The 18,518-nt window shown below is 41.5% G+C and overlaps 1 protein-coding gene across 5 annotated transcripts in view; it reads right to left on the reverse strand.

The window, feature by feature from the left end:
* The window catches only part of Dnm3 (dynamin 3), a 464,195-nt gene that overhangs the window by 270,824 nt on the left and 174,853 nt on the right, over positions 1-18,518 (reverse strand). For 3 of the 5 annotated variants that reach the window (XM_060364575.1, XM_060364572.1, XM_060364574.1), the window contains exons 13-14: positions 7,469-7,520; positions 6,616-6,645 (exon numbers count right to left, since the gene is read on the reverse strand). In XM_060364575.1, the coding sequence (XP_060220558.1) occupies positions 6,616-6,645; positions 7,469-7,520 (82 nt within the window). The remainder of the gene's footprint in view (positions 1-6,615; positions 6,646-7,468; positions 7,521-18,518) is intronic. The other 2 variants (XM_060364573.1, XM_060364576.1) reach the window with 1 other exon arrangement.

Raw genomic sequence — 18,518 nt, forward strand, 5'->3', positions numbered from 1 at the left:
TCAGCATCTGCTTCGATATCCTGCTGGGTAGAGTCTTTCAGAGGCCCTCTGTGGTAGGCTCTTGTCCTGTTCCCTGTCTTCTCCCACTTCCGATGTCTATCCTGTTTGCCTTTCTGAATGAGGATTAAGCATCTTCCCCAGGTCCTCCTTGTTGTTTAGTTTCATTAGGACTACAGATTTTAGTACGTTTATCCTATATTATATGGCTAATATCCACTTATAAATATACCATGTGTGCCTTTCTGCTTAGGAAAGGGGAAGTCAGTGGGTGGCAGGGGGGTGGAATTATGACAATGGATTGGGGGAAAATCAATCAATCAATCAGTTAGCCAAAGCGTTTTAATAAGGAGGAATTAGCACTGTTAATTCTAAGAAGGTAATGTACAATCATCCCCTTCTCCAGATGGAACTGTCCAGATGACAAACACTCAGCAAACTCCTACCATCACCTGATGTGCCTCCTGGGGTGGCTCTCTTCTTTGGACAGCAGCTCTGAGTTTCAGCAGAGAGGGCCCTCCCCTACTTCCAGGCCCTGTGATCAGATGAGGGACCAGCTCTGTCTCATGTACCCAGGCCTAGGCCCATAAGCATATCTGGTGGTCTAGCCTCAGTGGTTGGTTATACATGAGCACATGATCCAGGGCTCTAATCAGAGTCTTTTATTCCTGCTGGATTCAAGCGAGGTAGGGACTCCCTGATATAATAATAGCAGTCATATTTAGAACCCTAGAGCAGAGTGATACAGCAAAGAATGGAGCCAAAAATATGGTAGAAGCCAGTCTGAGCCATGAATTAAATAATCCACAGTTCTACTACCTCTTTATCTCAATTACATATATTAATAAACTCATTTGTCTAGTCTTTTGAGTTTCCTGAAATTTACAGCCTAAAGAAGCCAAACTCATGCAAACTTTGGTACCTGGATATCAGAGAAGGGTGAGGTTAAAGGGGGTTAAAATAAGGAGGTGGCAACATGGCACCCTTTATCTTCAGATAGGGAGGAGGCAATAATGTAACTTGGTTCTAAAAATACAAAATTAAAGCCTGGCTATACTTGGCTCCAGCGGTGGACCACAGCAGCAGAAGAATCAGGGACAATGGCCCTAAAACTTGAGGACACTGGTTAATAGGAATGATTTTTTTTTTTTTGGAGACATGGAAGAGATTCTGAGAAAAATGCTAGTTGAATTTTCAAAAAGTAAAGAGAAGAGGAATCCTGTTTGGAAAGGAAAGATCTGTGCTGCTTGAAGACTATAGTACAAAAGACTGAAAAGCCAGTTACCTGAATATTCATGGCACAGGTTTGGGAAAGCCTCCAAGTTTCATGGTCCAGTATAAAGTTAGAGTAGTAGGGGGCACACTGACATAAGATGCATAAGCAGTAGCCTAAGCCCCTGAGTACCCCATGCGGCCCACACAAGCACAGGCTCCCCTCTTGCCTCAGCCAGATGTCTTCACATTCACACAGTTGCAAGTGAGTACAGTCTGGGGTCCACGAAAACATCGGGTGCTCTTCTGTCCTAGTCATTTAAATGTCAGTCACTTCTCTTTTCCCCTAACATATTAAAGTCTACAAAATCTCATCCCCATCCTTCTTTAGCTGCCCATATCTTAAACCAGGCTCCATGCCTCTCCCTGGCTGTCCTATGCTCCCCTCCAGAGCCTGTACTCTCTATTCCTATAAACGACCTCAGAAGTTCTTTTTTATTTTTAAACTTTATTTATTTATTGTAGGTGAGTGCTTTATCTGCATGTACGCCTCCATGACAAAAGAGAGCATCAGTATAGATGACTGTGAGCCACCATGTGGTTGTGGGAATTGAACTCAGGACCTCTGGAAGAGCAGACAGTGCTCTTAACCACTGAGCCTTTCTCCAGTGCCTAACCCCAGACTTTCAAGAGACATCATCCATTCACTAACTTCAATCCCACACCTCACTGCTGCTTCCCCTTAATCCTAGGATGTATTTTCTCTGACTTCAGTGAAACCTTCTAATGTCCCAGCTAATCGATTTCCTTTCAATTTTCATTCAGCTTCACCCTTTCCTCCTCCCCGCCTCCAGCACAAACTCAATATAACTTCTTATTCCCTTGTCATTTGGTGAACCCAAATGACTGCCCGGTCAGTGGAATGTGAAGGGACATGCCACTAAAACCTCCTTCCCTCAGACTTATATATTTTTTTCCCATTTGCTGGAAGAAATGGGGATATTCTCAAGTCTGGCCATGTTATTGTTTCAATATGAAATGTCTCTTGGAGCTTCTAGAGTCAAGGCCTGGATGCCAGCTGGTGGGTTTTTGGAAACTGCTGGACAGTGAGTAGGTCACTGTGTGCCCTTGATGCCCTTGGAGAGGCGCATCTTCCGTTTGACCTGTCCTTGGTCTCGGCTTCCTGGCAGCCACAAGGTGAGTAAGCTCCGCTTCAACATGCCTCCTCCATCACGATGTTCCAGCTCCAGACAGTAAAAAAGAATGAAGCCAACAACTCAAGGACTGGAACCACAAATCAAAATAATACTCACTTCTGTAGTTGCTTCTCTCAATCATCTTGTCAACGAGACAAAAAAAAAAATCTTCATCTTGAGAGTGGGACAACCATCTCCTTACTTCTTAGGGATGTCACATCACACGGAGGTAGGCTCTCATGTTAATGAGCCGCTAAGATTTGGAGGCTGCTTGCTACTTGGTTGGTATCTCCTGGTTTATATACAGTCCAAACCACTCCCATCAAACCATGCATCGCCACACCTTTCTCTCTCTCTGCAAAACTGCAATGTGAATTTTCTCTTGGCCTTCCATATTAACTCTGGAAAGATCTCAGCTCATAACAATTCAGTTTTATGTATATCTTCAGCTTTATGTCAGCTTTCAACTATAGACTAGAAAAGCTGGAGATATCAGATGAGACCTAGCACTACGTTACCACCTGCCAAACCTCCCCTAAGCTTCCTGGGATCCCCTGTTTGGGGAATTATCCAATAACACAGACCCTTCTTCTTTGGAATGTCCTCTCCCTTTGTCTTCCATTCTGCTCCCCTTCAGGTTACCTGAGTCTCTTACCATCTCTTGATCCTCTTTTCAGTTTCTCATGTGTTCCAGTTCTTTCCTTATCATTCTTTGGACCCTATATTTCTTCCTATGTTATCACCCTTTGGAGTTAGTCGAATCTGCCCCATGACTTTGGTAGCCACCTTATGTATTGACAACTGTAAAACATGTCCCTCCATTCTACGTGACTCCGGAACCCCAAGCCATCATGATGTCTTCAGTAGCCACAGACAACTCCTATCTTCATTTCCACCCACTCTTACATTCTCCTTTTCCTATCTTCTTTTGTCAGTGGATCCCCTTAGCGTTAAGCCTAAAAGGGCATCTCATCCCTCCAATGACTATTCATAATCACTCCTAAAAATGGTTTGAATATCTTCCTTCTTCTATATGTGTCTGGACACTAATATTTGCATTTTGAACACACATCACTCGAAAACAACATTAAATCCTGAATCTGTACTTGTACTCTTCCAAACCATTCTGTAGACTCTCCTGATACAGAAGTCAGTAGCCCTTCCCTACTGGAAATCTATCGGTGGCTCTCTTGTGACTTTGAAGGCATCGTCTTGTCTCTTCTGAACTCAAGACATGACCATCCAAATTCCCACTGCATGTGCTCACTCTGGCTTCCCAAGTTGTGAATGTGGACCCACACTCAACAGATCTGCCATGCTTTGAGTCTGAATCAAAACCAAATCATCTATCTATGTTCCTTTCTTGTGCTCTAATCGAAAGCATGACAGCAACAGAGCCTTCAGCCCTCTTCCTAGCATCCAGTTCATCCCCAAAGCTTTTGAAATTCTTCTTGTTTAATCAAATTCTTGAGTTTTTTCAGCATTTCTACTAACTCAGAAATATCCACAATTTCTTATCCAAAACATTTAACTAGTCTTCTTTTTCCATCTTGCATCCCCTTCAAAGCCTTCCATAAGCAGCAGGATGCTTCTAAAATGTTCATGTGGTTGTGCTTAAAGACCCTGTATCTGCTCTCAGCAAAAAAAAAAAAAAAAAAGCTTTGATGGAACTCTGGTCCTCATAACAGCAGACAGAATGTCAGAAGAAAAAAGAAAATTTTGAACAACAAAATGAGACAGTGTAAGGCCCTGAGGAGGGAGGGTAACCAGACACACAGGATAGGGCCAGAAGTGATATTTCAGCAAGACTCGAGTGAGCAGAAGCATCTGGAATTAGTACTGAAGATGTACTGCTTACTTACCAATATCCCCAAGGGTAGCATGAGCGCATCTTCTGCTCTCTGCATAGCCACAGGTTTTGGCACATTTAGATTTTAAACACATTTGATGAGCATAGAGACAACTGAAGCTTCCATTTAAATTGTGAAAAGCCCAACTTTATGTATTGCGTGATTATAGTTTTATGTGTTACATGCTGGCATCTATTTGTAGGACTGCTAAAAATTTCAAGGCTGATAAGAGTGGAGCAGGGCCGCGTGTTGTTTCTGTAGCTACCAAGTTTGCCTCACACCTTGCAGCCCTGAGAGGACAGCAGAATGGATGCATCACTTGAAAGCCACTTTCCACTTTACCGTACATGGGAGCAGCAGTTGGAATGCTGGGAGCTAAGGCCCCTGACTCTGCACCTTTCCATAGGCAAACTGCACGAGTCGAAATGAGCATAGCATACCCAGATTCATAAAGTTTAAGTTGTGACAGTATATCTCTGCTAAGCAGAAAAACTATAGAAGATCCTCTTAAGTAGATCATCTTGTGTTAGAAGTTGCGGGGTTTGATTCTGGAAAATAAGTGATTGAGATTCATAAGCTAACAGTTCCAAATCGAGAGTACTATTTTAATTGGCAGCAAAATCTGATAAAAAACAAAAGAGATTTATCCCTTTGGTTTGGTCCAGCTGATGCGTCCATTCACTTGTTCCTCTACATGAGTAGGCTATGCTCATGTATAGGAATGATAGGCTACTCCCTCTGACCCCAGGAGAATGTTGGGTCCTGCATAATATCATTAAGATATTGTTTTTTCTATAACTAAAATAATTCTGACTTTCAAGACTTGAGTGACCTCAAAAGTTTGGGGTACTATTTTCCAACATGTGCCCAATTCTCTTATCTTGGGTTACACAACCTCCATAATGTGTAGGATTTTCTGTTGGCAAAAAAATGGAGCTTCAGAAACGTAGCTATGATCTCAGCATTTAAGGATCTGTGATTGGGAGCAATTCCAAGCTTCCTCTCAGATCTAACTTAAAGTAGGTTTCAGTGCCATTACACTACTGCTTTTCCTACTGACTAGGAGAGAAAGTTTGTAGGTAAACCTATGCCACACTAAGCCACAATCTAGACATTGTAGGCACTAGAATAACTTGTTGTAACGTCTAATTTTCCAGACACTTCATTATCCTCATCTTGTAACTTCTATAATTTTCTCGTACTTTGTACAATTTCATCTAAAAGTTCTAAGTAGCACATGCCTCCTGGGAGCAAGGATTGTGCTCTTCCTAGGGTACATATGTATCTTGCACCTGGCTGTGGAAGTATCTTTATGCATGTCATTTCTGACTCCCACGATCACCCTGTAGAGATTCTATTTTTTATTCACTCTGTACCCCAGTTGGGCTAGATCTCACTTACTAGGGCAGGCTGGCCTTTAACTCACGACAATCCTCCTGCCTCCCTCTCCTGCAAGCCTCCCCATATAATTTTACAGAGATGTATTCCATTCTTCCCACCGCACATTTGAACAAACTTGGGATTGTTTTGGATAAAGCTCCATGGCTGCAAAGGGGTGTGATTGAAGGTGGACTCTGGAACACACAGATCCAAAGCTCGGGTTTTCTTGAATATTAGGGGCAAATAACCAACCCACATGCCAGCCTCATGCTCAACCTGTGCAGCTGGAAGGACAATCCTGTTTCTCTCACAGCGTAAAGGAGGACACAGTTTCTTCCTAAATCCTTCTGCAGTCATTTCATCATACCTCTCTACTTCTGTAAAAGGTAGAGAGACCATCTAATAATATTAAAAGATTCAACTCTGCAGCCCTATTTAAAAAAATGTAATTTCGCTCTGGGGTTTTTTAGTCTTAAAAAATACCAATAATTGGAACTGGGTAAGCTTACAAATAAATATATCAAAGTCAGATAATCGGTGTTCACCCACCTTTTAGGAGCATCGTGCACAGTGATTGAAATTATTATATGGGGAAGAGAGAAAGGCTTATGTCTCAGAACAACAAAGCAGAAAAGGATAGAGGGGGAGATAGTTAATGATTTTAATGATTGTAAGGCCCGTTAAGATTAGAGAAATATCAAAGCCCCCACCAGGTGAAGGGTTTGTTGTTACGGCAGTGTAGGGTTTACTAGTTCATACCTTCCATACCACAGCAAGTCATTAGCAGTGAAGGATGGCCCTCCGAAGAGGAGTTTTATTTCAGTGATAGGGTGTTACAAACAAGACAACCTAAGTTTAAAAAAAAAAAATTAGTAGCAAGCGCTAGTTGAGTTAATCAGTTAAAGACAAACTGTGCCCTTGGGAAGCTTGAAAAAAAAAACAAAAAAGCAACAGTAAGGCTTACAGAACTTAGCTCGTACAATTTGCCTTGAAGGCGGAAGATTGGTTCCCTGAAATAGCAAAGAATTATATGCTTTAGTTCAGAAAAAAAAAAATAAGGCTTAAAATCAAGTCTGTTATTACATCTTCTCCTTTCAAAACAATGGGAAAAAATCGTCTAGAGCAGAGGTTTCAATTTGTTCAATAATTGTACCTCTGCATTTAAAAGAAAGCTTTAAAATCATCATTGTTTTGACTTGAAAAGAAATAACAATGCAAATATTCATTACCACATAAAACATAGAAGAAACAGCAAACTGCCGGAGTTAAGACAATCGCTGCAGAGCGCTGTTAGTCAGAGACAGCTGGTCAGCCCCCAAACTCAAAAACTCAGTGATCAGACCACCCTAGCAATTAGCATCACCGTTAACCAGTAGAAATTTGGCATGGCAGAGAGAAAATGCAACACTGCCTTCTTTCTGAGCTGTCCCTTCACTGTTACCAAGCTGTGCGAACGTGTGAACTAGCCAGCAGCACCCCGAAGCTCATGCAACTACTCACCGTATTTTCAACCTTGAAATGCTTCGGTTTCAATGTTAAATTAATGGTAACAGAAGCAAGCAAAGGAGGATACTGAGTCTAACGCAAAATTCACAGCAAGGAGCGGGGGGGGGGGGGTTATGTAAGTTACGTAAGGTGTGAGGCGGTAGGGTTAACTGCAAAACTAGCCAAAACAAAACGCAAAATTCGCTCCAAAAACAAGAAGCAAAATGAAAAGAAAAGGCTGTGTCTTAAGCAAAAGCTACATATGATTAATCTGCGTTTAAAAAAGTTGTCAGTCAAGCAGTTTAGTTCCGATGCTTTGGGGTAGGCATGCACTTGTGTGGTTCCTACCTGGTTTCCAATTGTGCTTTTCTTGTGAACCTGACTGCTCCTCTGCTGAGCACTGAGAAAAGCAAAGGAGAGCAGCACTGAAGAAACTCAGACGTTTTCTCTGAACATGTAACAGACACTAAAATACATCACTCACTTAAAAATAAATAAATAAATAAAACCTCAAGGCAGAAGTCATAGCAACAAGCCAGGTCCATCTGATTCTGGAAGATAAAACAACCCAGCGGGATTTCTCACAGCAATTAGCAACCAGAAACAAAAACTATAATTACTCCACACGGAGGGAAAAAAACAAACAAACCTACATTAATACTGAATGGATGAGTATCAAATGAATGCTTACGGAATGTACACCACTTCCTATGCTCTAGTGATTTTAATTCACACAACCCTGTGACATGCTTTTTTTTTTTTTTTTTTTTTTTTGGTTCTGTACCCTCTTCTCCCATCAGCACCGTTCTAGTCAGAGGCCAAAGCCAAAGTCCTTGCCATAGGTTTCAAGGCTCCACCCAACTGCTGCCCACTCTCCGCCACTATAACGCAGATCCTCTTCCCTTCAGCTCACTCGGTGGAGTTCAGTCACTGCGGCCTCTGCTAGAGCCGCCCAGAATGGCCCTACACAAGAGGCTTGACGCTAGCTTACTGCTCTAAAGAGGTTTCCTTTACACTTCCGCAAGGCTCCTCGTCTTTTCAAGTGTTAGTCCCATGTTATCTTTTCAGTGAGGCCTAAGTTGGCCACTATTTAAGAGTGGATCCATGCTTTCGTACAGGGACTTTCTCTCTCTGTTTCTCATGGTGACATTTCACCTTCCGACATGCTGTAATTTGTTTTGTGTCTGTTTATACACACACACACACACCTCTACATCAAACTGGAAGACACACGATTTTGTGTCTGGTTTGCTGACTGCTCGATCCCCAGTGCCTACGGAGGTCCTGTCCCAAACATGGCAGCAGAAGGTATTGAATGAAGAGTCCATTAGGCTTGTGTCATCATATTCCCCACTTCACAGTGAGCCCAGAAGGGAGGCGTAAAGTCAATTGTCACTCTTAACAGCTTAGCCCTAGAGTCTACAGTGTTCCAGCTCTTATAAGAACGGAGGCTCTGACACGGGCAACTCCAGATGTATCATAAGAAAACACAGCTCACCTTGGGCGTTCTGGCAAGACCAACAATTCCCTACCCTCAGTCAGTTCATCTAAAGTGTATAGGCCGTGTTCAGAGAACAGCGGACTGACCTGGAGTACAGAAGATTGAAGCCGTAAGCTGTCTATTTAAAGCTGCTGGGTGGTATGGTTCTGGAGCCAGATAGAAATCAAAATTCCACTTAGAACAGTTGTTCAACCCAGCAGCTTTTCAAAATCTCCTGATATAGTTAAGCTACTTCCCTTCACTCAAACTCAAAACCTACACACTGCGCTCAGCCGAGGCTGGGCCAGGTGGGCAGAGAAAGGTAACAACATTTTCGGCTGCTGGAGACACCTTGTGTGTGTGTTTGTTTTTTATTACTAATTTACTAATTTTAGTTTCTTGCCTCTGGCTTGGTTTTGTAATTTCTAGCTAAATGCCCAATTCCCTTCATTTCTTTTCAGCCATTCCTTTGAGGAATCTCAGGCCACGAGCTTAGCAGTTTGTAAGAATGGGTGTAAAAGCCTGCATGACTTTGGGGCCAGGATCCTATGAGGCCACACTGCCCTCTGGCTGCCCACCAAACCTGTCACACTGGGTGGTGTCTCAGATACTACTCTTGTGGGTTTCAGTCTCTCTCCTACATTGTCTCTCCAAAGACACCTTCCCAGAAGTCTCCAGAGCTCATCCGTCTTCTTGAAATGAGAAGGAAAATGTCTGCTGCAATGGGAGTGTGCCTTGGCTGTGGCCGACTTCCAATACGTGCTGGTGTTTTAAGGGGACACACCTTTAAGGAACCTCTAATCAGTGTGATCACTTAGAAGCTACAACAGACCCAGAAGTGAGCATCTTTTTTATAAATTCCTGTGGACTTAATGTTGATGCATAGATCCCCTTAAAATAACACAGGGGAGGGGGAAAGGCAGAAATCAGGACAGAATATAACCCTAGGCAGGGCTTGTCCCCATTGGACCACAGTTTCTCAGTGGCAAAGTGTGAAGGTGTGAACTGTCAGGGGTGTGGATGGCTTGGACAGAGAAGGGAGGTGGACTGAATGAGTTGTTTCTTGGGTTCAGGGTTTTGTCTGTCTGGGTGGTTAGTTTTTTTGTTTGTTTGTTTGTTTGTTTTCCTGTTTGGGGTTTTCTGCAGTGTTAGTGACTGAGCCTAAGACTGCCTACATAGTAGGAAAAAAAAAAGCTTTCACTGACATATGCACACAGCCTTCTTAGGCTCCTTCTCGATCCAAACCTCCTGGAGAAACAACATTCCTCTCGCAGCTTATTAGCAATATTAGATAAAGGGCATTTCCTCTAGCAGAGGTTCTGTAGGAAACAATGCTTCTTTGCTATCTACCACTGACACAACCACATAAGGAAAATGGATTATTTGTAAGTCAATCTGAAATACTAGGATTAGAATAAACACTGACTACAGTTACTTTGTACCTAATGAATACCTTTTATTTTCCCCATCAGCTGCCCTTATAAATTCAAATATATGGCTGGTAATTATGCACTTAGGTTCACTCAGTTGCTCCATAAATAATAAAAATGTAAGCTATTTAATTATAATATACCCATTATAATAACCCTTGATAACTGAATTGTTGAATTATTTACTGTGTTCATAATAAAACATGTGCTGTTGCACAGAGAAACCTTGTCTCAAAAACAAAACAAAAAAAGGGAAGAATGAGTCCTTGGATATATTCTTGGATATGGATACTTAATTGGTTATATCAGATATATTTTGCTAATATACAATGCTTCTTGACATAAACCAAAAATTTTAGTGCAGCAACCTTAAAGAAGAGGTAAACATGAATAAGGTATGGTCCTTTTAGCCAAAAGTATTAGTTCATGTAAGAGATGTGTGTGTGTGTGTGTGTGTGTGTGTGTGTAATATATACATATTATATATACATATATATAATATATTGCATTTACACACATTCAAAACATAACAAATAAAAGATAAGCTTTCTTAAAGCAAGAGAATATATTAGAAGAAAGGAGTCCTAATTTCAGATTGGAAATAAAATTACCTCAGCTTTTATTATGTGTTTGAGTGTTTGTTAATTCTATAATTCTTTGATTATACACAAGGCACTGTGCAAGGTTTTGCCAGATACTGCAGCATAAAACAATACTGAATTTATTAAATTCGTGTTTGACATGTAATGATTTTTAAAACAAATAAAAAAATTGATTTTTATAAAAACTAAGAGTCCATTAGAAGCCATCTAAACAAACAAAAAAGCCCGTAATATCACTTCTTCCTTTGTGTACTCCTCTGTGTCCAACGCAAAGGCAGAAGACTGCCAAGGGGGTGTGTGAACGTTCATCAACCAAGTCCTACACATGGCGATTGCTTGCAACATTCAGAGACAAGAAGTCCTAGTTCACTGTTCTGAGATGTGTATAGAAAACTTAAAATATGAATTTTAACACAAGAAAACCTCCACTGTATCCCACAAGAACAGTGTTAGCAAAGCCAAGGTGTAGCGAGGGAAGGATTCAGGGAAGCTGCAGGTAAAACGCCAATGCTGTTTGGACTCAGCTTGGAAATGACCTTAAAGGCCTTCTGGACCAGCAAGTAGACATTGGGGCCAGTTACAGAGAATTTGGCCATCAGAGAACAACAGTCTGCATTCAGCATTTCTAAGCCAGAAAATACCATGACCAATGATTTTTTTTTTTTTTATAAAAATTACTTCCCCAAAATGGGTTGTATTGACTCCAAAGCCAGGAAGAGAAGGCGCAGCCAGACCAGACCAGCTCCTTCAGTCCTCCTCAGCGTTCAAAACCAAATCAGATCAAGCTCCGTCTGTGGAGTCTGTCTTCTGAGAAGCCTCCAGTTATCTCTCCTTGCCACGCACCCCAAAGCCTTCAGTTTGTACCCGTGCTGTACAAACAGACTGGCGTAGCAGGCAGGTCATTACCGCCGCTCCGGCAGTCTCTGCTCTTTGACAGCAGACTGCATGCCGCTCACCACTTCCACCACTTTACCATCGGAAGTGCCAAACACAACTTTTAACGTAGTTTCTGAGGAAATGCATTTTAACGTGTGTTTGTTTGTTTGTTTGTTCGTTCTTGTAGGGGAAGGATTTTATGAGGAAAATCTGCAGGAGTCATTTCTCTCCTTTCATCATGTGGTCCCTGGGATTGAACTCACGTTACCAGGTTTGGCAGCAGTACTTTTACCTACTGAGGCATCGCACGAGCTCCTTCAGAAACATTTTGGAGGCACCAACCAAGGGCAACGCATAGTCTGCACCTAGGTCCTTTACTTTTAAATACCCAAATGGGCATCTTAGGCTTCATGTGGGCCCAACAGTCAAGGGAGTGGGGGATATTTTTGACATGGACTGTGTTACCGCTTTTTTATCACTTCGCCCTGCTGGGACTGCCCTACTAGGCCACAGGGGAGGGAGATGAACTCAATCCTCATGTGAATAGATGAGTGGGGGTGACTGGATTAGGGGACTACCCTATTCTGAGGAAATAGGGAAGGGAGGATGCTGGAGTGTGGGTGGGACTGGGAGGAGAAGAGGGAGGGACCTATGACCGAGTTGGAAATTGAATTAATTAATTAAAAAAAGAGAGAAAAGAAAGAGTTAAAAAAATTAAGAAATGCTTTTGGGATTTTATTTTTATGCCATCCTTAGATATAATCAAACTATCAATGTTTAGCTGCAAAAGGAATGTAAATACTCTGAAGAAACATAGTATAGGCATGTAGTAAAGAAACAGTAATGTTTACCTGGGGACTACAAAATGCTCAAACTTGCTGGACTATGAAGTTGGGGGATAGGTTACAGGGGGGCTGATGACATTGTAACAAGCTGAAGTGCTAAGCAGAAGACAGGGATAGAAGGCTTTGGAAACCATGCTAATTAATTCAGACTTTATACAGAAAGCAATAGAGAATCCCAGAAAGAATGAAAAAGACCAGGATAGGAGGCAGGAAAACTATTATAGCAACCCAATTAAGAGAAGACAAACTTCTGTAAAGCAGCGAGGAAGGAAGTAGTCAAACTCGGAAAGATAACATGGAGATAAAGCCAAATAGAGTTGACAAGGATGGAGAGGAGGGGGAGTAGACAGAGAATAAGCATAGAATGACATCAGGTTTCTAGTTTGAGCAACTGAGAGAGCATCCACAGAGAGAGGAAACACGGGAAGAAGTGGAGGTTATGACACTGAAATGTGTTCGAGGGGATGCTGGCTTGAGGAGCCTCTCAAACACATGAGCAGAACATGCTGGACGAGGCTGAATATCACACGTAGTTGGGGAAAAGGTCCCAGAATGCAGGTCTGGATTCAGAGTCTTGCAACAAAGCTGGTGCCCAAGCATTGGAGGCAATGAGTTTGGTCAGACATAATGCAATGAATAACAAAGGAAGCAGTCTAGAGAAGAAATACAGCAAAGAGTGAACAGCCCCTAAAAATGGCTAAAAACGAAAGGCTGGAGTAGGAAGAGGAAAGTCAGAAAAGAGTGTGTGTGAAGGGGTGAATCACTGAGACCAGGTATCTTCAATAAGGAGCAATCAATGGTGTCAAACCACTCAGTACTGTTAAACTATGTGTCCAGGGCGAAAGCAGTCCAAATGGAGTGCAGTGGCAGAGACCAGACTAGAGGGGGCTAAAAAGTGAAAGATAAAAGAGAAAGAAGAGAAGAAGGTATAAAGAGACTCTAAGACAACGTAAAGGGGCTCAGGGGCAGTGAGGAAATGGAGAATTAATCAGAAACGTGGGCTTGGGAGTTAAGTCAAGACTTCAAGATTAAAAGGTGGAGCAAAGGCCACAGGGGGCCGTTCATTGTAGTCTAGCAGCAGCCCTTGGGCTCAGTCAGGGGTAACTAAAAGACCTTATTTCCTATCACTATAGGACACCACCAAGCTATCAGCAAAGGAGGGCTCACTACTGCCAACAGCTGAACTCAACGCACTGTAAAGCTGGGTTCTCCAGTACGGTAGCTGGTAGGCAGGTGTGGCAACTAAATGAAAACTTTTTTTTTTTTATTACCCGTTTCCCTAGCACATTTCAAGTGCTCCATTGCCATGTGTAACTAGTGGGCCCTACACTGATTAGCACACTGTCAGTGTGTCTCTCGTTTCTAAGCTTCTTGGGCACATTGCAGTGGGGTAAAGAAGGTCTATCAGAGAATTGCCTCACGTTACCCCAGAAGATGAGAGCACTCCTCAGGTGCCAGGGAGTTCAATTTACCATAGATGGGTCTGACTCCATCCAATCAGATTCAATCAAAAAGGAGTGAAGAGCTTCTAAAGGACCTTCAGTGAGTTTCTAGATAAATATTATATGTGAAAATCTTACAGGGTTGTGTGAGAAGGGGAGGGACTAGGAAAAAAAATCGCTTCTCCCTGAGATTCATTTTTAGGAATGAAGACAGAGTTCTTAAAAAATAACAGAGTTGATGGGGGGTGGGAGGGTTCCCAGCTCCAATTAATCCATCTGCAACACAATGTTTCATACATCTAAGACTGACTCAGGGGAAATTGCAGAAATGCAACAACATCAAGCCTGTATGTGTGCGTGTGTGTGTGTGTGTGTGTGTGTGTGTGTGTGTGTGTGTGTGTGTAAGAACCACAGGACCAGGACAGTGTTCTCTAGACATAACAGGAAAGCTGTGCCCATAACAATCTCAATAGTATGGGTGCCTGAATGAGACCTGCATGATGACAATATCAGTCGAGAGGCTGGCAACCTGAGCAGGAGCAAACTCACAAAGCCCCAACTCTAGATGGTTGCTGAAAGAGGAAAAACTGTTTGTTCCAGGAATAGTCACCGTAGTAAGTGATACATCCCTAGCTGGCTAGTCCTAAGTGCATGTAAGGTACTCAGTAGAGTGTATGTATGTATGTGTGTATGTATGTCTGTGTATGTGCGCATGTGCATGCATGAACATGTGTGTAAAACAATTAAAGAGGTCACAAATCTGAGAGGGGGTGGGAGAGCATAGGACAAGTTGGAGAGGAGAAAAGGAGAGATGGAAATGATATACAGTACTCGTGCAAAATTCTCAGTAATAGAAAACATTTAGATTAAAAAACAGGTTTAAGAATTAAAAACACATTTATCTTTAAAATGATGCTTGGAGTATTGGACTTTAAACTCACTTGAATGAGTGATGCTTTTTTTTTAAATTATTTATTTTGTTTTTTGAGATTATAATGTACTTATATCATTTCCCCCTTCCCTTTCCTTCCTAAAAAGCATCCATATACTACTCTTTGCTCTCTTGCATATTCATGACCTCTTTTTTAATTGTTTTCACATACATGTAAGTTTATGTATACAAATATACTGCTAAACACATAAGTACAACCTGCTCAGTGTGTATAATATTATTTGTATGCGTGTTTCCAGGGCTGACTATTGGCACTGGATCACCAATTTGTGTGTTCTTCCCTGGGGAAGACTGTTTCTTTCATCCTCAGCATTCTTGGTGCTAAAGTAGACAAGTGATACTTCTAATGTCTTTCCAAGTTCTTGAACTTAAGAGAGTTCTACCTGACAACTGCTCCAGTCAATGACCAAATATTCAAATGTTTTATTCTTAAACCTGCATTTGAGTCCAAAACAAAACCCTGATTATACTCTGATTGCCACGTTTTTGGCTGTACAAGAGAGGGGGCACTCTCCTAGAAAGAGTAGGAGCAAGAAACTTCATTATACTAGAAGTTATTTTTGTGATAGGGAAACAAAAGAAGAATGCAGATGGAAAGACCCTACCCTCCAGGCTCTGGTGTTTAGTGGAATATCATTGCCTTTGATAAATGGTGACAGAGGCATTCCATGGGATCAGGAAAAAGACACAGCGAGCATCACAGGCCCCAACATTTTCATGGTGCTCACATAACAAGATCTGAAATAAGCTCACTGTATCATTTCAAGTGTGAGAAAACAGGTGTTCAGCTTTCCTCAGCAGACGGGAAACTAAATTGACCTTGGGGTCTGCTGCTTACAGTGGGGAGACGTGTCTTTAATGGTCCATGACTGGAGCCTTCTTTTTCCTAAACCACTGACAGCATAAATCTCAGGGACTCGTAAGGCAATTTGTGTCCGAGAATGAATGCAAGAAGGGCACAAGAATTTGAACTTTCACTTCCCAAGACATTCAGCTAAGGCATTTGCTCTTATGTTCAAACAGTGTGACCGCTGGGAAGGCGGGGAACTAATGAACAACTGGCCCAGTGCTTATGTTCTCAAATAGCAAAGGCGAGGTAGATTACCTAAGAAAATATAATTTAGGAGGTTTTTTTTTTTTTTTTTTTTTTTTGATGAGGATAAAGGACAAATTAAATCTCTTAAGTCATGAGGGAAGTTGATATTTTCATCTCAAATGCTGAACTTTTAGTTCAGAAATTATATTGTTAGAGTCGAAACGCCAAGGTTTAGAAGTTGGGGATACCAGCCTTCAGCAGAAGTTACTGAGGCCTGTTGCACGTGGTGCGCATCATATGGCCGAAAGTTAACCAACAGCTGTGAGGTGGGAAAGGAAGCCCCTCAGTAGAGAACAGAGTCTGTGTCACAAAGAAGCCTGAGATGTCCTGAATACCACTCTAAAACTTTCTATTAGTCTAATTTTACCATTTGAATTTTCCCTTTAAAAAACAAACATCTTTTAGACTATTGCAAACATCACATGTATCTGTATACATCGAGACCCCACAAGCCTGAGAGCTGGTGCACTCTCGTGACAACTCACTAAATCTCTCAAGAACCGAGAGCCTATCTTCTTTAGTCTTAGACCTTCATTTTCTGTCTTGGGAACTAAGAAATACTTACATAATTATCCTCAAATATGGCTTGATTTTTCTTCCTTGATGGAAACAGCATTCCTGCCAACTTTAAAATTTATAGCTATCACCATATTTTTTTAATTTTTAAAAGCACAGGAAGCACCACAAATCCTTCAAAGTGATTTTGAAATGAATATTTCTTCATCTTCATAATTACCCCGCATCACACTGAAATGTACTCAGCACACAAATAGAAAGAACATTTACCTTTGATTCTTAGTGCAGATGATGAAGGACAGACTAAACAGAGGCTAAATTTGATCAGTGCATGCTGTATGCATATATTGAAGTGGCATGCTGAGAGCAATTAACATATAGGTAATACATATCAATAAAAAAATGAGTGTTGTTTTCGGAATAGTGAAATTAGCAACTAAAAATATTCTAGAGGCAATCATACATAAGCTATTAGAAATTTTAATACAGAGTAAAACATGGAGGCTGGGAAGATAGTTTAGTGGATAAGAGTACTTGCCATGCCATGCCATGGGAACTTCAGTTCAAATCCTTAGCCCCCACTCAAAAAAAAAAAAAAACACCCTCATGGCTGTAGGTGCATTGGGAGATGACAACAGATAGGTCCCTGGAACTCACGGACCAGCCAGCCTAGCAGAAATGGTGAGCTTCCAATTCAGAGACCATGCCTTAGAAGGAGGAAGGCACAGTGTGATAGAAGACAACCAACTTCATCCTCTGGCCTTACATCTGTATACCTGGGCACATGACCTCACATGTCCCCCACACACTATGTACCGCGCACACACACATGCATATGTATAAACACACATACGTGTACTACTTAATATACACACATATCACAAGCATACATTTTCAAAAAAACTGAGTCTTATGATCAAGTCCTTTTGTTTTTATGTACAGGCAAAAAAAAAAGGATAGAACGGGGCAGACAGAAACACAGAGATGGGAGACAGAGAGAGCGATAAAGAAGGGAGAGAGAGAGAGACAGAGAGAATTGAGAGAGAGGGAGAGAATTGAGAGGGAGACTTACGACAATAGACTACAGCATAGTTTTCTAACTTATTTCCATCTGGTTTCTAATTTCATTGATTTCTGTTCTGATAATTCTCAGAGGGACATAAGATGACAACTGTTTCTTTTTTTAAAAGATTTATTTATTTACTTTTACATATGAGTGTTCTATCTGCACACACACTTGCATGCCAGAAGAAGGCATCGATTCCATTATGCCACTATGTGGTTGCTGGGAATTGAACTCAGGACCTCTGGAAGAACAGACAGTGCTCTTAACTACTGAGCCCTCTCTACAGACCCTGGGAATTATTTCTTGTTCTGTTTGTTAAATCAGTAAACAGAAAAGAGCCCAGCTACTAGCTCCCAGACTAGTTCTTTAAAAGAAAGGGGAGAGGAAAATGATGCATCGGTCTAGATCATCTAGGAAAGTTTTAACTGCACTTCTCCCTCGACAAGATAAAGCCCAACTCACTGGCAAACAGAAGCCATCCCCTGGATCACAGAGACACTGCACCAAAGGTGGTGTCTAAAAGTTCTAGATTTGAACATTTTCTTTGAAAACCTGAAAATCAATAGAGTAATATAGCCCACAGCCTCTGAGGCAAAGAAATACTGAAATTTATTGGGGGGGGGGAAAAAAACTCTAGCCTATCAAAAAGAAAGAAAGCAAAAGAATAGAGAAGAATATGTAGATAGACAGATAGAAAAATAAGTACATAGGCAGGTAGGTAGATAGGTAGATACATATTGATTTGGGATAAAGAGTAAAGGCTGAGCAGAGTTGCACACACCTATAAACTCAGCACTGGTGAAGAAGTGGTAAGAAGATCGAGAGTTCAAGGCCATTCTTGCCTACATAAAGAGTTTGAGGATAGCATGGACTACATAAGACCCTCTGTCATGGGGTTTTAAAAAAAAAGCAGAGTATTCAGTAAAATATAAACTGTAACAATGATTCTGTGATAGTTTTAAGGCTTGAATCCTTCCAAAGGGCATTGGGCTTTTGCTTCATCGCTTGACTTGCGGTGTGCCTCGAGGTAATGTGGTAGCATCCTTTTCACTTCTGACATGCTGCATCTAGCTTATGCACATAGCCACATGTG

Source organism: Meriones unguiculatus, chromosome 11 (assembly GCF_030254825.1).
Source record: "Meriones unguiculatus strain TT.TT164.6M chromosome 11, Bangor_MerUng_6.1, whole genome shotgun sequence".
Lineage (NCBI taxonomy): Eukaryota > Metazoa > Chordata > Mammalia > Rodentia > Muridae > Meriones > Meriones unguiculatus.